The sequence below is a fragment of the Syngnathus scovelli genome, chromosome 2 (assembly GCF_024217435.2).
Source record: "Syngnathus scovelli strain Florida chromosome 2, RoL_Ssco_1.2, whole genome shotgun sequence".
In the NCBI taxonomy this organism is placed as follows: Eukaryota; Metazoa; Chordata; class Actinopteri; order Syngnathiformes; family Syngnathidae; genus Syngnathus; species Syngnathus scovelli.
In genome coordinates this window covers 2,494,289-2,521,321 of record NC_090848.1, presented here as the reverse complement: position 1 = coordinate 2,521,321, position 27,033 = coordinate 2,494,289, and the positions used below count along the sequence as shown (strand labels likewise).

Genomic DNA, 27,033 nt, shown 5'->3' with positions numbered 1-27,033 from the left:
TAGATTAGATTAGATTACATTATATTACATTACAATTCATTATATTACCGTATTTTCCGGACTATAAGGCGCACTGTCGGCTTTTGAGAAAATGTTAGGTTTTTAAGTGCGCCTTATAGTCCGGGAAATACGGTACATTAGATACAACAGCTGTCACAATTCCACCCCGAAGCAGATGACATCTGCATAGGCAGTAATTCCGAATGTCCTGGCTACTACGCAGGAGAATCACTGCCTCCGCATCAAGATCCTGGGGGATTGCTACTACTGTGTATCGGGGCTGCCCGAACCTCGGGCTGACCACGCCCACTGCTGCGTAGAGATGGGCGTGGATATGATTGAAGCCATCTCGTAAGTCAGTTGCAACGCCGTCGTTTCCTGTCATTTATCTTCATGCTCTTCTAAAACCTCACGTTGTGAGTACTTGAGTTTGTTGTGCCCTGGGTGAATGACAAAAAATTAATAAATTGGGGAATGAACAATTGGCACATTTATAAAGTAAATAAAAAGCGTCTTTATCATCAGTTACCAGAGGTGGGGGTGCCTCCGGTCACATGACTTAACTCGAGTTAGACTGAACTCGGCAATTTTAGAACTTGGCACTTGGTTGGCCGATAGATGCAGACTTTTTTATCATACCGATTAAAATCATTCTGACTGACCATCTTGAGTCAACTGTTTACATGTGATGTTTTTTTTTTTTTACATGCGTCACTAGATGAATCCAAAAACCCGAAAAGACAGATGCAGAATCTGCAGTTATTGATTCCAGTAATCTAGCGATTATTTACATCGATTAATCGAGTAATCGGGTAAAACATGCTTTTGTCTTTTTTTTTTAATATTAAGACTTTCCTCAAGATTTTTACTCTTGAATGTATTCTTTACTGCACAACCAACATTGCGACATTGTAAAAGATCAAATTATTGAAATTAATCGATAAATCGTTTCAGCCCTAACTTGGATCAAAATAAACATAACATGATTTATTTTGTCAATTTAGCACAATAGTCGCCATTGAAGTACAGTGATCCCTCGCTACTTCGCGTTTCGTTTATCGCGGCTTCACTACATGGCGGATTTTTTTTCCAAATTAAAAAAACATTTAAAAGTCAAAATAAAACTTCTAAATTGAGGAAACGTGTCTAACCTTTAGGACAATGTATTATTGCTCCAAATGTTCGTTTACATTCCTTTAGAAGTCCGTTTTTGCGTGTTAGCACGATCGCGAATTAGCATCTTTCCGCTAACTCGTTAGCCTGCCCAATAGTTTTTGTTTTTGCGGATTTCACTTATCACGGGTGGTTTTCGGAACCAATTATCCGCGATAAACGAGGGATTACTGTATTTGACCCAGCCTGGTTATTCCGATCGAACCATTAACATGTCGTCTGTCGGCAGACTGGTGAGAGAAGTGACGGGCGTCAACGTCAACATGCGAGTGGGCATCCACAGCGGGCGCGTCCACTGCGGCGTGCTGGGTCTACGCAAGTGGCAGTTTGACGTGTGGTCCAACGACGTGACGCTGGCCAATCAAATGGAGGCCGGCGGGAAGGCCGGGTCAGTTCCTCGGCACTCGTGTGCTGCCATCCGTAGTCCAGTTTCTGATTCTGTGTGTGTGTCTTAGACGCATCCACATCACCAAAGCTACTCTTCAATACCTCAACGAGGATTACGAAGTAGAGCCCGGCTTCGGAGGGGAGAGGAACGCCTACTTGAAAGAGAACAACATTGAAACTTTTTTGGTGCTCGGTTGCAGTCAGAAAAGGGTGGGTTGATTTGAAGACCTCCAAAAATGACGCAAAGGATCAAGCTTGCCTCGGCTACAGAATCTTCTGGATGTTTGTTTTCAGAAAGAGGAGAAAGCCATGATGGCGAAAATGCAGCGAGCGCGGGCAAACTCCGCCGAGGGATTGATGCCGCGTTGGGTGCCTGATAGATCCTTCGCCAGAACCAAGGAGTCCAAAGTCTTCAGGCAGATGGTGAGATTCTTCAAACAAAACAAAAAAAATTTGAATATACAGCAAATGACCTGAAGTCATCAGAATGTGTTAATCTAATTTAATTTTAGTTAATTGATTCAGTTAATTTTATTGTGTTATCTTTCCAAGGGATAAAAATAGTAATAGTTTGCCTTGAAAACGTCAAATAAATTTCCAATTTATTTATTTTTTTGCCTCACAACACCCAAATGCAAACAGGCAAGTTTTAGTTCATTAATTCAGTTAATTTTATTGTGTTATTTTTCCAAGGGATAAAAAAAGCAAATTTGCCCTAAAAATGTAAAACAAAAAAAATCCCCCTTTTTAATTAATTAATTTATTTATTTTTGCCTCACTACACAAAATTGCAAACAGGCAAGTTTTCTGCAAATTTTATTGTATTATCTTTCCAAGAGATAAAAATAATAATAGTTTGCCTTGAAAACGTCAAAAAAATTTCCAATTTTTTTTTTTTGCCTCACAACACCAAAATGCAAACAGGCAAATTTTAGTTCATTAATTCAGTTAATTTTATTGTGTTATCTTTCCAAGGGATAAAAATAGCAAGAATTTGCCTTAAAAATGCCAAAAAAAATCACCTTTTTAAATTAATTAATTTATTTATTTTTGCCTCAATACACAAAATTGCAAAAAGCAAGTTTTCTGCAAATGACAGAAGGCAACTTCCAAACCAAAATCCTTGAATGGGAGAATTTGCATATCCCGCCGGCGCCTCCCCAGCACATTTTTTTCCCTGGAAAGTCTCCATGAACAAGTATCGTTGGCCTCCTCCTCGTTTCCTTTTCGTCTCTGCGGGATTTGCACCCTTGCGGCAAAGACAGTCTGTAATTTGCAACCTCCGAGCATTAATTAAAACATCGGCGTGTCTCCTGGGGATTATGTAGCTGCGCATGTCTGAGCTGCTCTCTGTAGCCACACCGTAATCTCCATTTGCCGTTTTTTTTTTTCGTAGGGTATCGACGAAGCATCCAGCAAGGACAAGTGAGTCTTTTTTTTTTTTTAATGATTATTTTCTTTTGTTTTCTTGCTAACCCATGATGTCCTTTGAAGCCGTTGCGCTCAGGAGGCCCTGAACCCCGAAGATGAGGTGGATGAGTTCCTGGGCCGAGCCATCGACGCTCGTAGCATCGACCAGCTACGCAAAGACCACGTCAAGAACTTCCTGCTCACCTTTCAAACTGCTGAACTGGAGAAAAAAGTACGTGCGGCCATTTTAGATCACACCTTTGTTTTCAACTTGGTTGTCATTTTTTTTTTTTGTCGTCAGTACTCTAAAAAGGTGGACGACGGCTTCGGCGGCTACGTGGCCTGCACCCTTTTGGTTTTTTGCTGCATCTGCATCATTCAGATGATCGTTTTAAAAATGTAAGCAGCTCTCGCCTTTCCCATCTTGGACTTTTCATCAACTTGATGAGTTCAGCATCCGCCCTAATGAGCTTCTTGAATTTTTTTTCCTCGTCTCTTCCACAGAACGCCGCTTATGCTGGGTCTTTATATTAGCATCTTCATCATCTTAACCAACATCCTCTTCATCTGTTCAATCTACTCCTGCATCAAAGTAAGCGAGACATAATCTCACCATCTGGCAGTCGCGCGATGTAGCTAACGTGGCGTCCGCTCTTTATGTCTGTCTGTCCATCTCGAAGCTATTCCCAGTAGCCTTGCAGACGCTAACCAAGAAGATCGTGCAGTCCCGCGCAAACAGCACGATGGTGGCGGTCTTCACCATCCTCCTCCTCTTCATCGCTTCCTTTGCTAACATGGTACGCTTTGGCATGTTTTGGTTTCACTCATATTTGATTCATGTCATTTTTCACGTAGCGCGGTGGATGAGTGGTTCGGACGTCTGCCTCACAGGCAGAGGGAGACGGTTCGAGTCCATGTGCACCTTGTTCCCGTGCTTGCACATTGTCCAATATTATCTCTAAAGTTCCCAGATTAAAAAGTTTCCCTCCATTTTGTTATGACGCTGGTTGCCGGGCGACTTAAATGTTGACGGCAATACACCTGGTTACCAGTGTGTGTGTGTGTGTGCGTGTGTGTGTGTGTATGTGTGTTGAAGCTCGTACATTTTCTGCCCGCAAAAAGCCAACTTGTCTACCGTATTTTCCGCACTATAAGGCGCACCGGATTATAAGGCGCACTGTCGGCTTTTGAGAAAACTGGAGGTTTTTAGATGCGGCTTATAGTGCGGAAAATACGGTACTTTATCACCTAACGTTTTTTCTAATGTAAAATTCCTGATCTTCTAGTTTACATGCAGCAGAACTGAACTGAAGGACTGCGTAGCTGAGGAACAGCGGAACACGACGGTGACGCTCTGTCTGCTGCACAACCTCACCAAGACGGCAAAAGACGGCTTCAACGTGTGTTCCAGCCAGGTCATACCTTGCCCTTTCCCTCAGGTCGGTCTCGTTAGTTTTCAATTTTCTGCTTATGTCGTGTCCATTATTCCGAGGTTGTCCAAAAATTGGTCAGATGAATTTAGTGTTGGCTTTGTTGTGCATTGTGTGGCTGACCGGTGGACCGCCCTTACTGCAGTATTTCAGCTACAGCGTCCTGCTGACCTTGCTGGTCTGCTCGGTGTTCCTCCACATGAGCAGCATCGGGAAGTTAGCGCTCACGCTGCTCATCCAGCTCATCTTTCTCCTGCTGGTGGAGTGGCCTCAGGTGGTCCTCTTCGACAACGCCGACCTGCTGGTCAAAGCCAACTCGCTGTAAGTCAACAAACAACACTAACTGTGTTTTTTTACCGCGCAATGACGGGAAAGCTAATTTCATGTTTTTGTTTTTTACAGGCCTGCTTTTAATGCAACAGCGGAACAGTGGTAAGTGATCTTATCTTTCGACGCCTCTCTTAACGCCGATGATGAACTGGTGAACTCTTGCCACAGCCTGGAGAGTGTGACCAAAGTGCCACTGAAGGTCATGACCCCTGTCATCCTGACCGTCTTTGTCCTGGCACTGTACTTGCACGGCCAGCAGGTGGAGTCCACCGCACGACTCGACTTCCTCTGGAAGCTGCAGGTATTTTTAAAAAACGTTTTATACAAGTTAAAAAAGGAATACCGTATTTTCCGTACTATAAGGCGCCGCCTTATAGTGCGGAAAATACGGTAATTAAATTGAGGGCATCTTCTGTACTTCTACTACTCCCTCCAGTATGCAAATAGGAAGTAAACCCTCTGCCTTGTCCCCCCTCCCCAGGCCACCGAGGAGAAGGAGGAGATGGAGGAGCTGCAGGCGTACAACCGCCGCTTGCTCCACAACATCCTACCCAAAGACGTCGCCGCCCACTTCCTGGCTCGCGAGCGGCGTAACGACGAGCTGTACTACCAGTCGTGCGAGTGCGTGGCAGTCATGTTTGCCTCCATCTGCAACTTCTCCGAGTTCTACGTGGAGCTGGAGGGCAACAACGAGGGCGTCGAGTGTCTCCGGCTGCTCAACGAGATCATCGCTGATTTCGACGAGGTATTGGATTACAAGTTGGTCTTGTTAGAAGATGTCACTCTTTTTTTATATGCTTTATTTTTGTGTGTTGCTGCACCAGTTGATTGTATTTTCAGCTATGCTAATTTACATTAGCCCGTCTATGAGGTTTTACATTATATGTTAGCATTATGCTAACTTTCTTTTGATATTACATTTCTTGGTTGAAAATGTTGGTGTTTAGATAGTTTTTTTATTTTGTGTGCCGGTTTTATTGTAAATTTTACATGATTATACTTTATGTAAAAAAGAAACCTGACCGTTTTTATTTTATTTTATTTATTAAATTAAATGTTTAATTTTTTTTGCATTCATAGTCCAGCAAAAAAATATTTAGCTGAATAATTGACTATTTGATGATAAATTTCAATTGCATAAACAACTTTTTAAACTTTCAGCATGTTCAGCTTAGCTTTTATATTGTCTTATTGTTAAATCAAACTTCTGCTTCCCAGATCATCAGTGAGGAGAAATTCCGTCAGGTGGAAAAAATCAAAACCATCGGTTCCACTTACATGGCCGCCTCCGGCCTCAACGTTTCCAGCTACGACCGAGAAGGTCGCTCGCACATCCTAGCGCTGGCCGACTACGCCATGAGGCTCAGGGAGCAGATGAAATACATCAACGAGCACTCTTTCAACAATTTCCAGATGAAAATCGGTAAGCTGTGGCGATTTTACAGCTCGGATTCTGCCATGTTTTACTCCAGTCGCCATTCGGAAAGTTTTTTTTTTTTTTTTTGTTATATGTTTCTGACAAATTACTGGGTTGTGCTCCTCAGGGCTGAACATGGGACCAGTCGTGGCCGGAGTTATTGGAGCCAGGAAGCCCCAATATGATATCTGGGGGAACACGGTCAATGTGGCGAGTCGCATGGACAGCACCGGGGTCCCGGACTACATTCAGGTAACACACTTTTAGAAACACACACTAAGAAGTTTATAAATGAATTCCACCGCCACAAGGAAGAACCATTGAGCAATGCTGCCACCTGTTGTACAGAACATTTTTCTCCATTGAAAAGGGACAAGCAGATCTTGAGGCGATCCATCTTTGGTTGACAACTGAAGTGTCACTATAGATAAAGTAGACCTCGTTTAGGAGCTTTCAGATGCTTTGCTCAAAAGCTATTTTAAATTCATATGGATGTTCTTTCCCAGGTGACCACAGACCTTTACCACGTGCTAGCCAACAACGGCTACCAGCTGGACTGCAGAGGACTGGTCAAGGTGAAGGGCAAAGGGGAAATGACCACTTACTTCCTGACCAGTGGCCCCCCTAGCAGCTAACCATGGACCCCCCCGCTTAAAAAAAAAAAAAAAAAAACACCCCGCAGGGTTGACAAATGCTGTTAGTGTCTTGTCCCCTACACACACACACACACACACACGCAGGGCTCTGTTGGTGGTGTTTGAAGGCTTATTTTTTTATTTTATTTTTTTGCACAAGCGAGCACAAAGCCCAGTTGCCTTAGGACGGGAGTGTGCTTGTTGTGTGTGAGCTGTACAAGTATTTTCTCTGGACTCCTAATTTATTTTTATTTCTTCCGTGCAGATGGATTTTTAGTGATGTACAAAAAAGGATAAGCTAGAAACATTATGAAGGAAGAACACGACCAAAGAACAACACTGAGACTCTGTCCCAAGTACGCTCGTTTAATCGTGTTTGTGCCGTCAAGTCACTGAGGGACACACACGCACGCACACACGTGGACGAAATCACCGCAGATAACGAGTGCAAACAATACGCTCGACGTGCGTGTGTGTGTATATGTGAGAGTGTGTGTGTGAGTGAGTGAAACAGACTGCTGAACTTTTCCTACGACGAAGCATACTGTAACTTTTCACTGTGAGTTTTTACTATATGCGATCATGCTTTCTTTGCATGGTTCCTATTCATCTCCAGAACTTCTGGTAGATCGCAAGAGGATCATGTCCACTTTGACGCCAATGTTATTCCAAGCAAAAAGATTTCAACGCAAAAGTATATTTTTTGAAGAGATTTAGGACAGAGCGCTTACACGGCGACTTTTTTTTTTGCCTTGATGTGAACCAGTCGCAATGGACCAATTTTCCAGACTTGTTTTCGTCACCCCCCTCAAACTGTCCGTCGAATGTATGTCAGAACAAAAACGTGATATGACCACTGAAGGACACGCGACACTTTGGGATTCTCGTTTCCTGCAAATGAATACAGTGTACTTGCGCTGTACATGCACTGCAATGTTTAGGAGCTGACTTTTTACGTGGAGGTCCAAAATATTTATGCCTTAAAAGGTGACGCCTTTGCCTGAAAAGTCAACCAAATACCCCTTAATCGTTATTTCTCCGATAGGACCGCAGCAAATTTTTTTTTTTTGCCTTACTTGTGTGTCCCTTTCTTGTCTCTTGGTGCACTTCTACAGCACGACTGTAGCATCTATTTTACAAAATAAAAGAAAATTGTCCAACTATTTCTGTGAAATGCTCCACTTTGAAATTACTCTCATTTAAATGCAGCTCAGATTCAGTAACTCGAGAACGCCTTCCTCTTCTCCTTTTCCCCAAATAAATCCATCTAAGGTTTCAAGAGCCCCGTGCAATGGAGAACGTGTAATTGCTTGCACATGAATTATGCATTTCTGGCCAGCCCGTGGCCAAGTTCTCACATCGCTCCATGCTGTACATTAATTAAGTCTCATAAATTCTCGTTAATCCCCTTGTGAAATAGCCGCCGTGTTACTAGATCACCATGTAGTCTTGGCAAATTGATGGGCATAACAAAACAGAGCTTGTTTGACATTGCCAACAAGGCTTCAGTCCAATTTGAAACACAGGTGCCTTTTTAGGAGATACTTTTCGCAAATCTATTGTTTAATTATTTGGTTAAATGCTAATTATTCACCAAAAACATCCCTAAATTGGTGTTTTCCGTTCCAAGAAAACGACTGGGTCTTCAATTTGTGACGTCACAAAGCCATCCCATACCGCGACTAGTTTATATTCTGATTTTTGGTGCGTCAAATAAATTATAAAATGTTTCCACGTACTCCCTGAAGTGTCATCATATAGAAGCCATTTCTGTTTGGTGCTGTTTTTACTATGTAGTTTTGAGCTGTCCTACTTTGTGAGCGGTCACTGAACGTACCTTACTGACAAACATGTGACCGGAAATAAACATATTTTTAAAAATTAACATTTTTGCATAAAACTCGCGCGTTTGACCTGTGAGAGGATTTTCCGCTTCGTGCCAGTAGGTGGCGCGCTACCACCAATCCTGTGTAGGTAAGTGATGATCGTCGCTTTCTTTTTTCTTTTTTTAAACCGTCATTATTCTTGTGCAATGCGTCGGGTCACTTGTATAATGCAACTGTAACTATACAAGGATGTTTTTGTTGATTGTGAGATTACGAGAAAGATATGTAATAGTTTAAAACGCAGTTTTAAATGTTTGGCATACTGCGAATAGCAAACTGCTAACTTTGTTGTCTGCTAGCCAAAAGATTGAGCTGCATTGCATTTGTTTACAGAGCAGCTTGACAACTTGTAAGATTTCCTTGTTTCAGTGTTTACCCAACATTGTATGCTCTATGGGGGACCTTTGTTCTAAAAAAAAAAAAAAATTCAAATGCAAGTTATTTTTTTACTAGCTGTCTGCGACCCCACATTTTTGGGTCCCCATTTGGCCGGTTGAGAATCACTGTTTTGGGTTTCAAGTGGCTAGCCTGTTAGCATGTAGCAACCCATTAAATCCTTTATATTTGCTTTAGCCCTCTCTATGCTCACTTTCTAACGTTAAGTTAAAGTCCCAATGATCATCGTCACACACACATCTGGGTGTGGTGAAATTTGTCCTCTGCATTTAACCCATCCCCATGTGATTTTAATCCATCCCCTGGGGGAGAGGGGAGCAGTGAGCAGCAGCGGTGCCGCGCTCGGGAATCATTTGGTGATCTAACCCCCCAATTCCAACCCTTAATGCTGAGTGCCAAGCAGGGAGGCAATGGGTCCCATTTTTATAGTCTTTGGTATGACCCGGCCGGGGTTTGAACCCACAACCTTCCAGTCTCAGGGCGGACACTCTACTACTAGGCCACTGAGCTGGTCACAACGTGCACCCCTTATTATTTGACCTTAGTGCTTTCTCTTGAAAGAAATATAAATATGTGACTCGAATGAGCACATGCGGCTTCGTAAATGCTAAAATGGATAATTTGATCCCAACTTATTCTGTTTATGTGTTTGTTTTTCTAGGTATCATCTTTGTTTTTCTTTGAATATTTTAATATGTTACACAAAGCCGGTCGGTGGCCGCTTTGAATGACACGTGAGTAAATAAATGATGGCCGAGAGTAAGAGTGAGTTTCCGTGTTCACTTCAGACCGCCAACATTGCAGCACTTAGATCCTGTTTCGGCAATCCAGGAAACAGGTCTTGCTGTAAGGCCCAATGGTGTGACGTAGAAGTAGTCACGCATCAGGTGTCACTTCAGCTGGTCGGGTGGTTGGTTCACTAGCTTGAGCTAGCCCGGTTGCAGTCACGTGGGTCCTGCGGCTGGCAGGTGTGATGTTGAGCAATGCTGCTGCGTTGACACCTGAAGGGAGTCGGTTGAGCAAATGTCACCTTGATGACTCATTTGCCACCACTTCCTCAAAATCACTTTCCGCAGTCGCGCTCCATGTTGAAGCTGAAGCATGCGTCTGTTCCCCCGACGTCGCATGGCCCCCCTGAAACTGGCTGTTATAGGGGGGGCTTTCTTCATGTTGGCCTTGTTGCTTCTCCAGAAGGACACGGACACCTCGTTATCCACCGAACCCTCGCTCTGGGAACGGGTACCGAAGAACGACAAGGTGATGGTCCTGGTCCGAGAGGCTGCCAAAAACTTGGGCTTCCAGATTCCTAATCCGGCCGAGACGGGGAGGATCGCCTGCACCGTTGGTTTTTACAGCCAGGATGAGCTCAAGCCTCACATCGAGAGACCGCCTCAGAACCCCAAAGCGCCTGGTGCAAATGGAGAAGCCTTTGAAAAAAAGAATCTGTCTCCTGAGGAGACCAAGGAGAAGGAGGCGGGCATGACCAAGCATTGCTTCAATGCGTTTGCCAGCGACCGCATCTCGCTTAGCCGGAGCCTCGGCAACGACACTCGCCCTCCAGAGTAAGATATCACTTTGTTTAACAATCTTTGAGTCCCCAATTGATTGATATCCGCCATTGGTGTGACATCTCTAATTTGATTGGACATTTCTGTTGATTGGAAAAACCAACCTTGATGCTGAGCTAAAATACGGAATAACTCATTTAAATGTAGAATATTTCTAATGAGAAACGCTAGCAGTTGGTATGCTAACGTTTTGCCACAATACTAGCTGATTGGTCGGCTTCATTAGCCTACATATTCACTTCAGGTCATATTTTTAACGGATGAAATGTTAACGTGTCCACTCTGTCCCAGGTGCTTGGCCCAGATGTTTTCCCGCTGCCCTCCGCTACCTGACACCAGCGTGATCATCGTGTTCCACAACGAAGCCTGGTCCACGCTAATCCGAACGGTCTACAGCGTCATGCACACGTCACCTGCCATCTTGCTCAAAGAAATCATCCTGGTGGACGATGCCAGCACTGAAGGTGAGAGACCAGCAAATGAAAAAGAAGAAAGCCAAATCTGGTTATCAGAAGAAAGGAATTATTCGTGAACATTTTTCAATTGCGGCAATACCGATACTTTTCAATCTCCTGGTACAGTTTTGCTGATATTGCGCCAATTGATGTGAAAAAAATGGCCTTTCTCAAGAGTACCTGCAGAAGCAACTGGAGGAGTACGTCCACGACATGAAGATTGTCCGTGTGCTGAGGCAGCGTGAGAGGAAGGGACTGGTGGCGGCCCGGCTGCTGGGCGCCAGCATCGCCCAAGGCCAAGTGCTCACCTTCCTTGATGCGCACTGTAAGCATTTCACTTTATTACTTTTTTCAACCTCTGAAGAAGCGAACACAATTTAAAAAAATTCTGAATAAAAGAATCTGATTATAAACCAAATTCTGATTTGATGTACTTGAAGGTGAGTGTTTCCACGGGTGGCTGGAGCCGCTAATGAGCCGTATTGCGGAGGAACCAACGGCGGTGGTCAGTCCGCACATCGTCTCCATCGACCTCAACACGTTTAAATTCAAGAAGCCTGTAGCCAACCTGCGTTACCAAACCCGAGGTTCCTTCGACTGGGCCTTGACCTTTACCTGGGAGCCCATCCCCGCTGACATCTACAAGTTGCGCAATAATGACACCTATCCGATTAAGTAAGTATTGCCACTCCACGGCTAGTTTGAGTTCTTCATTCAGTACACGTAAAAAGACTCGTTCGATTTTGCTTCCTCAAGCGAAGTAGCCTACAGAATCAAATCATTTTTATTCTGGTACTGGCTTCATCCATTTATTCCGTTTTTTCTTCTTACCTGTGAATATTTCAGAACACCCACTTTTGCCGGCGGTCTCTTTTCCATTTCAAAGAGCTACTTTGAACACATCGGAACATACGATGAACAGATGGAGATTTGGGGTGGTGAAAATGTGGAGATGTCCTTCCGGGTCAGTCTCCCCCCCCCCCCCTTATTGTCTTTACAAATGTCATTTCACCGATTGTCATAGCTGTGTTATGTATGTCCAGGTGTGGCAGTGCGGCGGTCAGCTGGAGATCCTTCCTTGTTCGGTGGTGGGCCACGTCTTCCGCACCAAGAGTCCGCACACTTTCCCCAAAGGCACCGACGTCATCGTTCGTAACCAAGTGCGCCTGGCCGAGGTCTGGATGGACGACTACAAAACGATCTTCTATCGTCGCAACAATAGGGCCAGCGCCATGGCTAGTGAGGTGACCATTTCTTCTTGTGGGAGGAGCTTCTAGACACTACGATGTAGATTTGGAGTTATCCACAAAGGAAAAGATACTCATCCATTCCTTCACAAGAAACAAAATTCGGACGAACAAGTTGTTTTGCTTCCAGGCAAGTGGAGGACCGGTTGGTATTCTAAACGGCCATCCATGCCTGCCAGCAACATCAAAAACATAAATGTGGGGGACACACCCACCGAGACATAAATACTCCACACCTAAAAACGTGCAGAAGCTTTTTGTGTTGTTAACAAACAAGGCGGACGGGTGCCTGGATTGAACCGTTGCTGGTTGTTCCTTAGAAGCATTCACAGTGATCCAATTTTGGAATCACGTGACTCAGTCGTCACATTAATTCTTTTGTATCTAACGTCTTGTATTTTGTATACGTCTTCCATCATTCTGGGCGTGTTATCAAACTCGAAAGTCTCCTCCACTGTGTGTCAAAGCCCAAACTGAGTCAAAAGAATCTCAGAAACAGGACACTCTTTTGTCAAAATTATCTTTTTATTTGTGTTTTAAAAATTACAAACACAATTTTTTTTTATGTTCTCACTATGGGCTGCACTGCCATTGAATTGAAATGCGTTTGTGGTTGTAGCACTCATACGGGAACATCTCCAGTCGTCTGAAACTGAGAGAGAGCTTACGCTGCAAGAACTTCTCCTGGTACCTAAACACCGTCTACCCCGAGATGTACGTTCCTGAGATCCATCCATTAAAATATGGAGCAGTAAGTCAGCTTTGCTTTTATTGCTGCAAGTGGATGTGGAGCGAATGTAGAGCTTCTCCCTCCTTTATTGTTTGCTTCCAGATAAGGAATGCCGGATCTAAAACGTGCCTGGACGTCGGTGATACCAACCCAGAAGGAAAATCTGTTATCATGTATCATTGTCACAACCAGGGAGGCAACCAGGTACGCAACTCAATGTACTCACCGTACCTCCAAGTTGGACTTAATTAATCGACAACAAACCAATTATCAAATGAATGGTCTTGTATTTTAATAGTCGAGTAATTATTTATTAAAAAAAAAAATTGTGGAGGTTCATCCAAATCTTCTGATTTCAGATACTCAAAAAGAATAATTCTCTATTTTATGTTATTTTTCATGAAAGCAGACTGATTTATCTTTTGTATTTAATCAAAATAAGGAATTTGCAAACATCTGCTTTTACTTTGGAAAATAAACGTCTGTGTGTAATATTTAGTTGTTGTTTTAATCACTAAATAATACCAAATAAACAAAAATAACTGGTAAATAAAAAGTAATCTGGGGGAAAAAAATTAACACCAAAATTTTTATTCGATTATTTGATTTAACAATCGATAAAATAATTAATTCGAAAAAATATAAAAAACTTTATTTCTATTGTAATAATTATTTTACCCATTTTTAATCATTTACTCATTTTAATTATTTAAATCATTCTACCCCCATGGGGCAACATTTAAGCCAGGAGGTTCTTGTACTTTGTCACTTGCCAGCAGTGTAATGGAGGCCTCGTCTGTGATCTTTCCCAGTACTTTGAATATACGGCCAACAAGGAGCTGTGCCATAACATCCGGCACAACTTGTGTCTTCATGTGTCGCTTAATCCAGAGGCGGTGAAGATCGAGAAATGTACCCTGAAAAGAGGGGCCTCGAAGTCGTCGTCAAACCAGGAGTGGATCTTCACAAAGGTCCATTTGCCTCCATGTGTTTAAGCTTAGCGACCCGGTGCGATACAGTCTGACGATACTTTTCCTTTCCTCCCTCTTCAGGAGAACCTCCTGAAGAATACCATCAGTGGAAAATGCTTACAGGCGAAAGAAAAGGTGGTCGTGATGGACAAGTGTAACGCTTGGAACGACAACCAGCGCTGGAGCTTCAGCTGACATCCTTCAAACTGTCCAACTGGACTCATGAGGTTTTGGCACCAGACTCACATCGATGCACTTGGATTGGCTGCTTTAAAGATAAGTCGGCTTTGGGTGCCTCAAAAGTGGTCATCAGAGTCAAGGCTATTTTTTTTTCACGATGGACTGGTGGTGGCTGTGATGATGGAAGTACAATAAGTTAAGCAAAATACTGTAATAGACAAGCTAGGAAGACTTTGGCCAGACTTGTTAGTGGTTTGATTTTAATATGGAGATAGAAAACATTCTGTTTTCCATTTTAAAGCATAAGAAGGAAGGAAGTGGAATTGAGCAGCTTTCTTGCAGTGTTATTTTTTTTGTCTCAGAATAGATATCAGCATGTTCAAGAAAGTCCCATTTTATTTAAGATTTTTGCAAGGGCCACAAGGTGTTTATATTTTGGATATTCTATTTTAAATATGTTTACAAAAAACTTTTACAGCATTGTCTATCAAAATTGTGACGCAATGTGTGTCATTTTTAATTCAGATTGATGATGGCCTTTATTTGAAAAATCATATAACCGTTGCAAAAGTGGTTTAATGATATCATAATAGTTAAAAAATAAGATTTGTATTCGACAATGACAAAAATCATTACTTCCAACTTCATGAGGCAACATGGCGTGTCAAAATAGAGATTCGACAAATGTCAGATTCCTATTTGCTCGCTGGTTGTCTCGTTGACCTATTACCAAACTACAACTTGTCAAAGGACCGGCACTCTGAAAAATGTTTGCTCAGCAATTGTATAGAGCAAGAAACATTCCGGACAAATGTGTCAAGTGGAGGTGTTGCAAAACCAGATCTGCCACAACGTGTATTTCCATCCTGCTTGACTAGTGCAAGCAACAGCAGTGTCACGTCTCGTTCCCAGGTTGCCATGGTTTCTGTTCGCGTCGCCCCTCCCCTCCTGTGTCACCTACATCAATGTAACCGAGGTCACCTGCCTCGTGTTTCGTTTTTTTTGGATTTAAGTCCCGTCTGCCCCTCAGATCATTGTGTCGTTGTTATGTCTTGATTTCGCCATGTCCTGTTGTTTTATTGTCTCACGTTCCGGTCGGTCAGTCAAGTTATTCTTTTGTTTTGTTAAGTCATGTTAGTTGTTGTTTTTTATGTCTTTTTGGTTCCTGTTGTTCTTAATGTCTTCATGTCTTTCACGTCTTTGTCTGTTGTTGGTTTTATTAGTAAGTTATGTCAGTTCGCCGAGTCTGTCTTTGAGTTCTTCAATAAACCCTGGTCCAAGCTGGATTTGGTCGCCCTGCTCCATTCCGATCCAGCTTTGATGAACACTCACACAAATGGAGCTAAGTGCTGTTACTTTATTTCAATACATGGAATGTCAAACGTATGTCGCCAAGCATTAATTTATTTCAATACATGGAATGTCAAATGTATGTTTTACACGGCGCCGTCTGTAAGGAAACATTTTCATTTTGCCACATGGACATGATAGTTAATTTTTTTTACTTGGCCCCAGATCCTCAAACATTTTTTTTTAAAAAAGCACAAACTATGTTAAGAAAAAGTTTTTGAGGGGAATAAATGAAATGATTTTTTTAACTATCATAAATTTTACAACTGGCGTGAACCTAAAATGAATCCTATCATATTATGTTATCCTTAAAGATCACATTGTAAAATTGGTTGAATAATTGTTTATATGGGAACGGTGAAGATAATAATTGAGGAAATTATTAAATTATTTGGCCATAATTGGAATATTGTGGCTTGCTGGGTGAGGCCTGGATCTGAGGTCTACCACAATATTACGTAATAATCAGTGAAATAATGATATTATTTGTCATCAGAATTACAGTGAATTAAAAGTGAATCTTATTTAATCGTAATTGCTTCCATCACATAATTTGGAGGCTTGTAGTCCCCCTTTTCGCCAGTAGATGGCGGCATAAGCGCTTTTTTCTTTTTTCTTTGTGCAAGGCGACGATGACTTTTCACTCTGCTCCTTTGCGTGCCTGTGTATGTGTCATGTCTCCACAGAGGCTGAGAGCTGATGGACGTGAAAACGAAGGAAAGGAAGAACTCAGAGCCGTTAAGCCGCTCGGAGGTTTTCAGCCAGCTCCGGAAAGAACTCCATGGACACCTTCAATCCGATCATTCCAACATCTTTATCATCCTGGGCGCTTCGGTCAGTGCATTTTTTTTCTTAACCGATTTAATCTTATTTCAAGAATATTACTTATTCACAGAAGTGCAAACCCTTCACCCAACAATGCAAAAAGAGGACTTTAGATCGCCTACAAAGTTGGAAAAAGTGGCGTGTTCGTATGAATGCGCGTGTATTTACTTGCAAATGGAATGTGGTCAAAGTCTGCAAGTCTGCTCCCCCCCTCCCCCTCGCTCTCACTTTTTCTCACTCCGCTGCCCTTTGGACCTCTCATTCATACCTACTCAACAACTATTATCATTTTGAATCAAATTTACTGTCATAACCAATCTATTTGATTCCATAGGGAGATCTTGCTAAGAAGAAGATCTACTCAACCTTATGGTGAGTCTGATAAAAGAAAAAAAAAAATTTAAGTTTGATTTGTTGGACTCAAGTGTGTTCTCTTAGGTGGTTGTTCCGTGATGGCCTGCTTCCAGAAGACACGTACTTTGTGGGTTTCGCAAGATCTAACTTAACAGTGGAGGACATCAAGATAGCGTGCCTGCCTTACATGAAGGTAGCCTTTGTTATTTTTTATTTCTAAAACTTGCCCTAGCATGCCACCAGTATGATAAGAAGCCTCCGAATGAAGCAAACAGTCATTCCGGACGTTCCTGTCTTCAGGTGACTGATGGCGAGGGTGAGCGGCTCTCCACCTTCTTCAGCAGGAACTCGTACCTGAGCGGTCGCTATGACGACGCCGGTTCCTTTCGCAAGCTCGACGCTCATGTGTCCTCTCTGCCCCGCGGAGCTGAGGCTAACCGTCTCTTCTACTTGGCGCTGCCACCCACCGTCTACCACCATGTCTGCACAAACATCAGCGCCCATTGCATGAGCACCAAGTCAGTATACACACACACATGATCGATGTGTTTCTGGTTCCTGGCACGTCAGCGAGGACACGCTGACAAATTAGAATGAATGGCCAAAATCAATGATCCACCTCATCACCAACATTCATGTTCCCAGCAGAGGTTGGAACCGACTGATCGTTGAGAAGCCTTTCGGACGGGACCTTCAGAGTTCCCAGGACCTGTCGGCACACATGGCCTCGCTCTTTGCAGAGGAGCAGATCTACCGCATTGACCACTACCTGGGCAAAGAGATGGTCCAGAACCTCATGGTCCTCAGGTGAGCATGAAGGCCACTTGTCTTTTGCCATGTCTGAACATGGCAAGGAGAAAGGCTAGCAGAGGTTAACATCGATGTGTTCACTTTTATTTCTTGCAGGTTTGGCAATCGCATTTTTGGACCGATTTGGAACAGGAACAGCGTGTCGTGCGTGGTGCTAACCTTCAAAGAACCTTTCGGGACGTATGGACGAGGAGGATACTTTGATAACTTTGGCATCATTCGGTGAGCGAGCCGTGCTGGAGAGAAGGTTATGAATTTGACTATTGTGTTTTGTTTTTATCAATTTTTTTTTTTTATATGAACGTAGAGACGTGATGCAAAATCATCTCCTCCAGATGCTCTGCTTGGCCGCCATGGAGAAGCCCACCTCCACCGGGCCAGATGACGTCAGGAATGAGAAGGTAACAGTGGGGACGGCGCAATATCAAATCCAAAGCAAAATCGCGACAGAGAAATTAATTTTAACAAAATCATGCTAAGCAAAAAAAAAAAAAAAAAAAGTTCTTTCTTCACACTCATGAACGTGTTCTTCTCAAGGTGAAGGTGTTAAAGTGCATCACTCCCGTGGATGCGTCCCAGGTGGTGCTCGGCCAGTATGTGGGGGACCCCGAGGGCGATGATCTTGCCAAGTTGGGTTACCTTGACGACCCCAGCGTCCCCGAAGGCTCCCGCACGCCCACCTTTGCCACCGCCGTGCTTTACGTGAACAACGAAAGATGGGACGGTAAAGAGGAGACACACCATTGCTTTCACCACTTCTAAATTTTTCTTTTACGTTTGTTGCATGGATGGTGACCCACCATCACTCATTTATTTTTTATAAATTACATTAAACCCCCCCTTTTTTTTTTTTTTTTTTTGCATTAGCAGTTTTTGACTGCCGCGACTAATACTCCAGAGCAACAAATATTCCAGAGCAACAAATAGTCTGAAAAATCCAGTAATTAGTTTTAATTACTGAATTTGAACTCTAAGCCTTAAAAATGACTTTAATGAAAAATCTCAAGTTAATAATGCAATAATATTGCGTTTGTCAATATTTGAGATGTTTCTCTTCTGCTCCCTCTCAGGTGTGCCCTTCATCCTGCGCTGCGGTAAAGCTCTGAACGAGCGCAAGGCGGAGCTGCGGCTGCAGTTCACCGACGTGCCGGGCGATATTTTCGCAAATGAATGTCAGCGGAACGAGCTGGTGGTACGCGTGCAGCCTGACGAAGCCATCTACCTGAAGATGACCACCAAGAGGCCCGGGGGGCACTTTACCCCAGAGGAGACCGAGCTGGACCTCACCTATAGGAGCAGATACAAGGTAACCTCCATTTTTTTTTTTTTGATGGCAGCACGGTGGACAAGCGGTTAGCACGTTTGCCTCACAGCTTTGAGGTTCCAATCTGAGCTGTGAACTTCCTGTGTGGAGTTGACATCACCTTCTCCTTATGCCCCGCCCACATTCTTAAATCCCTATGTTAGCATGAATTCACGAACAAAAAAATCAGAGCCAAGCACGTCCAAAGAAACATCTCCCGTCTGGTCCCGGCAGAACGTGAAGCTTCCGGACGCGTACGAGAGGCTCCTCCTGGACGTGATCTGCGGAAATCAGATGCATTTCGTCCGAAGGTTTCCATCACATGCATCACAGTCTGTTCCTGAAATGTTGTGCGCTCACTTTCTTTTCCTCCACTTTTTTTTTTTTCCTTAGCGATGAGTTACGGGAAGCCTGGCGAATTTTTACCCCGCTCCTCCACCAAATTGAAGAGAAGAAGACACGTCCCTTACCTTACAAATACGGGAGGTGAGTCGTTTTGTTTTCTTGTTTTCCAAATATGATTTTCCTCAAAAATAATTTCACTTCTGAATTTTCATGTGCTGTAAAGTGCAGCCGGAATCTCTACTAACCAATTTTCTACTTTCTTTTTAATTGACTGTGATTCTTTCTGTTCATTTCCATTATTTCCTATGGGAAAACTGTTTTACTATTGGAACACTTTTGGATTATTTGTGATGTTCCGCAAATAATCATCCCACTATGATTTTTTTTGTTTTTTTTTTTGCTCAGTCGCGGCCCAAGCGAAGCAGACGAGCTGGTGAGGACGGCTGGATTCCGCTACGAAGGGAAATACAAGTGGGTGCAACCTCACTTGTGATGCGCATCATGCGCCACTATTGACACTTTTAAAAACTATAAAGGTAAATGAAAATGTCACTTCTATGTCTTATTGTTGTCCATTTTGTTCTGCATACTTCACACATTCACCTCACTCCACAGGAAGCATCTCAGTTCCAATGAGTGTCAGAAAAATTCATTTCCTGCACGACCTCGTTCAAAGTTCAGTTCATACATTTTAAAAATTAACTTGCTCAGTTCAAATTTTATGAACTAAGTTCATCGTTCCAAAAATAAAAAGTTCATAGTTCTTTTCTTCACACAATCAAAAAAATCCTTGTTTTAAGCACTACCCCTAATTTGAAACCCTACTCAACAGCAGAGGGCGCTATAATATAGAATAAACTTGCCAAATAGCTTTCAGGTCCCCCTGCCTCTCAAATGAGGATAAACACAATGGGTATATATAAAAATAAATAGTTTATTGAATTCACTGTGGTGGATAAAAATAGTATTTGGCGAACCGCTTCTCGAAAGACTTCCTTTCTTCTTTTGCCGCCATAGTTCTTCACAGGAGCTCATTTTCTGGATGCATGGTCGCTGCATCTTCAATGCCCCTTGCGTAAAGTCGCACAAGCTGCCCGTGAATCCTGATGGACCGACAAGAACATGCTGAATCAATCCTGACAGCAGACCGAACAAGTGCACTATTGCCTTATTGGAATTTTGCCTCAAGAGCTCGTCACAAACTTGACGAAGACGTCACCTGCAGAGGATGTCGGTAAAGGGCAGAATCTCCCCGTCGCAGTTCCACACGGACGTCGTGGGAGCGCTGCTGCAGCACACTCCGCAGAGGACGCCGCACGTCGCTTTGGGGGGTTGCGCGGGTTTGGTGGTCAGGTGCTGCTGAGATCCGTTCCTGCTTAGGTCCTCCTTGTATTCTCTCTTCTCTTCCTCCTCTTCTTCTTCATCTGGACTGGGTTCTCCCACCTTCTTGTACGCGTCCTCTTCTTCGCCAGAAGATACAGAGAAGCGAATTGCCTTCACTCGGTGGACCTCCACAAACGGGAGATCAAACTAAGCACAATGAGGTAAATAAGAAAATCAGCAATCATATTTACTGTTAAATATGTAGAATTTAATTTGAATGTTATGCTTTTCACAAAAGTCAAACCGGTTTCTTTCCCTTTCACTTATAGGAAAAGCGGATGACGTTATTCAAAACAAGTTTGCGTATTTTCCTCCCTGTGGGGAATTCACACATAACACATAATGATGAAAAAATTTAAAAAATTTGAAAAAAAATAGAAAAAGAAATTTTAAAAAAATTATTTTCGGCAACCTCTGTAAAATATTGACAATTACTATTTAAAAAATAATATTTCAAGTATTACTGTAAGCCTACAAAATAATTCAAATAAGCACCCTTTCAAAAACTACAAAAACAAATGAAAAATAATTTTCAATGAATGGATATGAGGACTACTTGCTAGTATTACCTGGTCCTGTGAGCTGGTGTGCCTGTAGAGGTACTTGAGGAAGCCCAGCGGGTGCGAGTCCCAAACCAGGATGAGGTCGCCCGTTCCGTCGGCCAGGTGAGCCGAGGGCGAGAGGCCCAGAGGGCTTTTGGGACACGAGCACGACATGCAAGTCAGAGACACGCAGCGGAAGCGGCCCTCCACCCTCACCCAGTCACCTGAAGCGGAGGTACACATACAAAAATATTCATAAAAATATTCAGAATTCAGACGGAAATCTTCCTATAGACATTTACGATTCAATGCTGTTGTCAAGTGCGTTTGTGTGCATGAGAAAGTGTGTTACCCTCTGAGTCACTGCTGCTCTGGCTAAGGTAGGAGCTGCAGAGTGAGCTTGAATCTGCAGATTGGGGGAAAAACCTATCCCTGCTCCTGGAACACACATCGCACCTACACACCAAACACGCAAAACGACAGACATGTGAGTAGGCACAAACGTTAAAATATCGGGAAACATTTTCAATTCCTAATTGGTGACCCTGAAAGGCAGTGTGTCTTGTCCCTCGGGCTGGAAAGCATGGGGTCCGCCGGCAGGAAGTGAACCACGCCCTTGTAGCTTCTGTTGCTCAGGTACACCATAGCACCTGCGCCGACGACACACGATGATGTCATTCCAAAGCCTTCACGTACTTTTTTTGTTCGTGCTCTTACCGGCGTAATCGTATCGGAGCGGTCCCATCCAGCGTTTTTTTTCGCTCTGGGCCAGCACGTCGCCGTAGAAGCCGTAACCCAGGAGAGACACGGAGTAGCGCACCAGAGTGTTGGAATGATGCACTGAACACACGTCCAAAGGCTGAGAGTCGCCTGGGAACACAACAAAACCAACTCGGTGTCACTCTTTAGCCCTTTCGTACCAAAATTGATAACTTGGATTCATTCATCTATCTATCTATCTATCTATCTATCTATCTATCTATCTATCTATCTATCTATCTATCTATCTATCTATCTATCTATCTATCTATCTATCTATCTATCTATCTATTTATGTTTTTATTCATTCATTTAATTTCATTTAATTATCCAATGATGATGTGCAAAGCTGAAGTAATAATTTAATTTAATTTAATTTAATGATTCTGTTTACCAAAATTGATAACTTGGATTCATTCATCTATCTATCTATCTATCTATCTATCTATCTATCTATCTATCTATCTATCTATCTATCTATCTATCTATCTATCTATCTATCTATCTATCTATCTATCTATCTCTTTCTTTCTTTCTTTATGTTTTTATTCATTCATTTAATTTCATTTAATTATCCAATGATGATGTGCAAAGCTAAAGTAATAATTTAATTTAATTTAATTTAATGATTCTGCTTACCAATGATAATGTGCAAAACTGAAGTGAGAATATTTAATTTAATTATTCTCTTTACCAATGACGATGTGCAAAGCTGAAGTGACAATATTTAATTTAATTTAATTATTCTCTTTACCGATGATGATGTGCAAAGCTGAAGTGACGGGATCGATGACCCCCACGGTGGCGTAGCACACACAGTCCGTGGAGCCTAATGAGAAGGAAAAAAGAAACAAAACAAAAAACCAATGAAGACTCTATACTAACACAACCGGTGTCGTTTTTTTGTTAGGCGCCGACCTGCCGGGATGATGCCGATATGGAGCGGACACACTTGTAACACAGCGGATGGCTCGTTCTCGCACAGGCCCGCCTCCTGTTGCGTGCGACCAATCACGCCGTGGAGCACCTCGCTGAACATGCCGTCGCCACCGACGCACACCACGCTGTGGCACGCACAATGTAAATAAAGGCAAGTCACACACACACACATATGCACTTACCCGTCGAAGCCTGTGAGATCTTTTTTGAGGAGGTGGTCTCGAGCCTGATTGGCTCGCTCTGTTACTAAATGGAAAAATAAAGAATGGCATTAGAATATGAATTATATGAGGACCATGGTAAAAATTGGAAACGATTAGGTGTGATCTCCTACCGATAACTTGAGAGCTGATTCCAGCCAGCTCAAAGAGAGGAGCAACCAGAGAGTCGAAGATTTGCTTTCCTTTCTTCTTCCCTCCAAATGGATTGATAAAAACCAATAATCTGCTTGGACGCAAAGGACCTGAAAGAGGATGGAGATTTTATTTTCAAGTACGCACACCGTATTGGTTTGAGGCGACTGCTTACAATGAGTTTTGAGAGCCCCTCTCAGATGATTGGTCCACTGGTCTCTCAGGACCCGACTCGGACAGGTAAACTGGGTGTGGCCCAGTCGCCATAGCAACCCCCGGGAGCTCCCGCTGCTCACACGTTTCACGTAGAACACTGATGAGAAGGGAAACGAAATTAACCAGGAGAATTGCTTAATCATGGTAGAAGGTATGTGATTTCAAATCGATGGAAAAATAGAGAGAACCCACCAGTAAAGTCTTTGTCGGAGTCCTCTGCGGACTTGCGGGGCAGGACGCTAACTCGCCCCTCCTCCACGCCGACGACATCCGCTACCGACACCGAAACTGAAAACCAAGCGTAAGGAAACACGAGAAAGTCAACAATCCGCTGTTTTCCATTCAAGGCGTGCGGCCACAATGTGCGTTTGATTGATTACACTTTTGCTTACCAAAAATAATCAAAAGTGATTCTGTGGTCACAATTTTTAAAAAAAATTTTTTAGGATCTATAAAGGAATACTTATGAAAAGTCCACACACCCCTTTTTAATTGTAGTAAAAAAACGGATTATGACTAAATAACACATTTGAGAAAGTTTGCTTTGCACCAAAAATAAATCATTTAAATTAACCAATCACTTTCAAACTCCTGGCGCCAGACAACACTCAGGTTGCTCTAGTAGGCTTTCCCTTACATTTTTTTCTTTTCCTTACATAAAAGTTTCAGGAAGCACGCGCTATTTGGACGGTGTTGAGAGCAAGTTGGGTACTCCCATTGCAATCTCCACCTGACACCTCAGTTACAGTAGATCATCTGTCACACTTGGGCTCGTTGATGCTGTTCAACCGGTTGTGCGTGTTTTGCCGCTTTTCCTTCAAGTGTTGACAACCTTAAACCACTCTCTAATTACAAATAATACGAGATTTCCGCCACATGTCGTGGTTAACAACTGCCAAATGCAAAAAAAAAAAAGTGAATGGAAGCAAATGCACAGGGGTTTTGATTCCCGGTTTATTTTGACTAGTTGTGGCAAAAGCATTAAGTGTATAATGCTTGATATTTTTTTTTTTTACTATAAATAAAAAATTTCCAAATCATTCACTTCCAAAACTTATCTTCCCGCGGTTTTCTACAAACAAAAGTGAGAACAAGATTTTTTTTTTTTTTTTTTTTTAATGAGCTCGTTTGTTATAGACGACTTTCGAAAACGAACTGGAGAGTTTTGTGTTTGTCTGTGAATGCGAGGGATAAGTGAAAGTGCAACGTACTTGTTTTGTGATGACGGTTCTTGTGATCAACTCGGGTCCACTTGAAAGTCCAGCCGGTGAGGGAGGCTCGGTAGCGCCTGTTGGCGAGCCACAAGCTCGACTCCATCCACACTTGCAGCTTTGCCACCTTCTTCACTGACAAGTTGCGAGCAAGAGCCGCAATGTGCACATGCTGGACCAATGAGTGGGCGCGGTGCTGTAGTGTTGACTCGTGAGTGAACGATCGGTTTAAGAGAACGAATCTTTTCAGTGAACGAGAGTGACCGAATCACTTCCTAAAGTGATTCGTTCTTTTTTCAGTTCATATGACTTCAACCAGTAGGTGTCAGTAATGCCCATTGAAGCTGGTGCCACCTCGCCGTAAAACAAAACGAATAAGAAAATTACGTCACTTCCTGTTTACGAACGAGTCGTGAATTGCATTTCCCGTTCACCAACGAAACAATCAGTGAGTGAGTAATTCGCATTTCCAGTTCATCGCGAGAACGGAGCAGTGAGGGAACGAATGCTGACTTTCCCGTTCGCGAACGAGTCAATGGGTCAACTGCCTTCCTTCCCGTGCATCAACGGATCAGTCAGTGAACGTGTTGCGTCTCCTGGCGTGAACTATGTAAGCCAGAATGCCGATTTACGATTTGCCAAGGAAAGCAAGAACCACTCACTGAAACACCACTTCTTTTATGCGCGTTTTCTCCAAGCTAACGGCTAACTTTATTGCAGGAAGGGATGCGCTGTTATGAAACAACGGGGAGATTATGCTTCTCTTTGGGTAATCTTCATTTTATGACAGTTATAGTAGTTTTTAAATAACGTGTATGCATATATACGCCTAAATATTGTTTCCAATATATCTACTGCAATTTCACATTGGATTGCTGGTTTGAAATTTACTTTTAATTTTATTATTTTTAAATAAACATTTATGTTAAAACATGTCTGGTGTTTTATTCCTTGTTTTTATTTTTTTGGGCATGAAAACAAAAATCTGACATTTGGTTAACTGCTTTATATTGTCCACAATTTCTTCAATATGACAATATGTGTAAGGTACACCTCATGGACACTAAAAATAGGTACACTACACGAGGTAAAACATTTTTTAAATAAATAAATAGAGGGTTAATTGCACAATAAGAGCACATTTAATCATGTGCTCGCAACGGGGAGCGAACCAAGGTCTTACCAAGAAAGAGCCCGTGTCACTCACCAGTGGACTATTTGGACCTGAAAGACATTAGTCGTCTGCACCGTTTTGTACTACTGATGTGCATTCCAGTTCTCAAGTGAGCTGAATCTTTAGAATCGGTTCACTCACCCTAACCTCCTGATTGGCTGTTTGATCTGTGACGTCACTTGGACACTCCATTAGGTACACCGACATTTTCAAGTGTACCTAATAACAGGCCACTTTATTAGGGAAATATCATGGTCAAAGTTCACAGGTGTCAAGCTCTCGTCCTCAGGGCCGCATTCCAACATGTTTTCCAAGATAATAAAGTGGCCTGTTATTAGGTACACTTGAAAATGGCGGTGTACCTAATGGAGTGTCCATGTGATTCCCTCGTTAAGCGCACCTGCGTGAAAAGTTTTTGGTCACTTTCACGTTCTACAGGAGCTAAAACTTTTCACGCACCTGCGCTTAACGAGGGAATCACACGGACACTCCATTAGGTACACCTCCATTTTCAAGTGTTCCTAATAACAGGCCACTTTATTAGGGAACTATCATGGTCAACGGTCACAAGTGTCGAGCTCTAGTCCTCGGGGCCGCGTTCCAACATGTTTTCCAAGTGACCCTCGTTAAGCGCAGGTGCGTGAAAAGTTTTAGCTTCTTTCACGTTCAAAAGGAGCTAAAAGTTTTCACGCACCTGCGCTTAACGAGGGAATCACATGGACACTCCATTAGGTACACCGCCATTTTCAAGCGTACCTAATAACAGGCCACTTTATGAGGTAAATATGGTCAAAGGTCACAGGTGTCAAGCTCTAGTCCTCGGGGCCGCGTTCCAACATGTTTTCCAAGTGACCCTCGTTAAGCGCAGGTGCGTGAAAACTTTTAGCTTCTTTCACGGTCAAAAGGAGCTAAAAGTTTTCACGCACCTGCACTTAATGAGGGAATCACATGGACACTCCATTAGGTACACCGCCATTTTTAAGTGTACCTAATAACAGGCCACTTTATTAGGTAAATATGGTCAAAGTTCACAGATGTCACGCTCTAGTCCTCGGGGCCGCGTTCCAACATGTTTTCCAAGTGACCCTCGTTAAGCGCAGGTGCGTGAAAACTTTTAGCTTCTTTCACGGTCAAAAGGAGCTAAAACTTTTCACGCACCTGCACTTAACGAGGGAATCACATGGACACACCATTAGGTACACCGCCATTTTCAAGTGTACCTAATAACAGGCCACTTTATTAGGTAAATATGGT

General features: G+C 42.9%; 4 protein-coding genes across 5 annotated transcripts in view; 3 read left to right on the top strand and 1 right to left on the bottom strand.

Annotated features, from left to right (window-relative positions):
• Window positions 1-7,945, top strand: part of LOC125989179 (adenylate cyclase type 6) — a 30,533-nt gene extending 22,588 nt beyond the window's left edge. The window contains exons 7-23 of the mRNA XM_049755259.1: window positions 224-351; window positions 1,403-1,561; window positions 1,629-1,770; window positions 1,855-1,983; window positions 2,957-2,985; window positions 3,055-3,202; window positions 3,272-3,369; window positions 3,475-3,562; window positions 3,651-3,767; window positions 4,257-4,409; window positions 4,546-4,721; window positions 4,803-4,832; window positions 4,899-5,031; window positions 5,212-5,475; window positions 5,949-6,153; window positions 6,275-6,399; window positions 6,654-7,945. Coding sequence (XP_049611216.1) covers window positions 224-351; window positions 1,403-1,561; window positions 1,629-1,770; window positions 1,855-1,983; window positions 2,957-2,985; window positions 3,055-3,202; window positions 3,272-3,369; window positions 3,475-3,562; window positions 3,651-3,767; window positions 4,257-4,409; window positions 4,546-4,721; window positions 4,803-4,832; window positions 4,899-5,031; window positions 5,212-5,475; window positions 5,949-6,153; window positions 6,275-6,399; window positions 6,654-6,782 — 2,253 coding nt within the window. The 3' untranslated portion in view covers window positions 6,783-7,945. The remainder of the gene's footprint in view (window positions 1-223; window positions 352-1,402; window positions 1,562-1,628; window positions 1,771-1,854; window positions 1,984-2,956; window positions 2,986-3,054; window positions 3,203-3,271; window positions 3,370-3,474; window positions 3,563-3,650; window positions 3,768-4,256; window positions 4,410-4,545; window positions 4,722-4,802; window positions 4,833-4,898; window positions 5,032-5,211; window positions 5,476-5,948; window positions 6,154-6,274; window positions 6,400-6,653) is intronic.
• A 2,095-nt stretch (window positions 7,946-10,040) lies between these two features.
• galnt6 (UDP-N-acetyl-alpha-D-galactosamine:polypeptide N-acetylgalactosaminyltransferase 6 (GalNAc-T6)) lies at window positions 10,041-15,501 on the top strand. Its single transcript, XM_049755268.2, has 10 exons — window positions 10,041-10,626; window positions 10,924-11,096; window positions 11,263-11,412; window positions 11,528-11,762; window positions 11,934-12,051; window positions 12,131-12,331; window positions 12,954-13,085; window positions 13,167-13,268; window positions 13,877-14,035; window positions 14,117-15,501. The coding sequence occupies exons 1-10, from the start codon at window positions 10,166-10,168 to the stop codon at window positions 14,228-14,230; spliced, it is 1,845 nt and encodes a 614-aa protein (XP_049611225.1). The 5' UTR covers window positions 10,041-10,165; the 3' UTR covers window positions 14,231-15,501.
• A 160-nt stretch (window positions 15,502-15,661) lies between these two features.
• LOC125989186 (glucose-6-phosphate 1-dehydrogenase) lies at window positions 15,662-19,760 on the top strand. 2 transcript variants are annotated; one of them, XM_049755273.2, is made up of 12 exons: window positions 15,662-16,399; window positions 16,725-16,762; window positions 16,829-16,937; window positions 17,045-17,262; window positions 17,393-17,551; window positions 17,651-17,776; window positions 17,862-17,955; window positions 18,092-18,278; window positions 18,625-18,860; window positions 19,092-19,168; window positions 19,251-19,343; window positions 19,608-19,760. In XM_049755273.2, the coding sequence occupies exons 1-12, from the start codon at window positions 16,265-16,267 to the stop codon at window positions 19,693-19,695; spliced, it is 1,560 nt and encodes a 519-aa protein (XP_049611230.1). In that variant the 5' UTR covers window positions 15,662-16,264; the 3' UTR covers window positions 19,696-19,760. The 2 variants fall into 2 exon arrangements, with proteins under 2 accessions (XP_049611230.1, XP_049611229.1); XM_049755272.2 differs by having other exon boundaries at window positions 17,390-17,551.
• A 356-nt stretch (window positions 19,761-20,116) lies between these two features.
• Window positions 20,117-24,783, bottom strand: zgc:158263 (ceramide kinase family protein). The gene is made up of 13 exons (XM_049755271.2): window positions 24,606-24,783; window positions 23,587-23,682; window positions 23,354-23,491; window positions 23,160-23,288; window positions 23,008-23,071; window positions 22,805-22,950; window positions 22,641-22,715; window positions 21,845-21,997; window positions 21,672-21,777; window positions 21,480-21,583; window positions 21,155-21,351; window positions 20,422-20,732; window positions 20,117-20,305 (listed from the first exon to the last, which is right to left on the bottom strand). Exons 1-13 carry the CDS (start codon window positions 24,709-24,711, stop codon window positions 20,224-20,226), a joined length of 1,707 nt encoding a protein of 568 aa, XP_049611228.1. The 5' UTR covers window positions 24,712-24,783; the 3' UTR covers window positions 20,117-20,223.
• Between the last annotated feature and the right edge of the window lie 2,250 nt (window positions 24,784-27,033).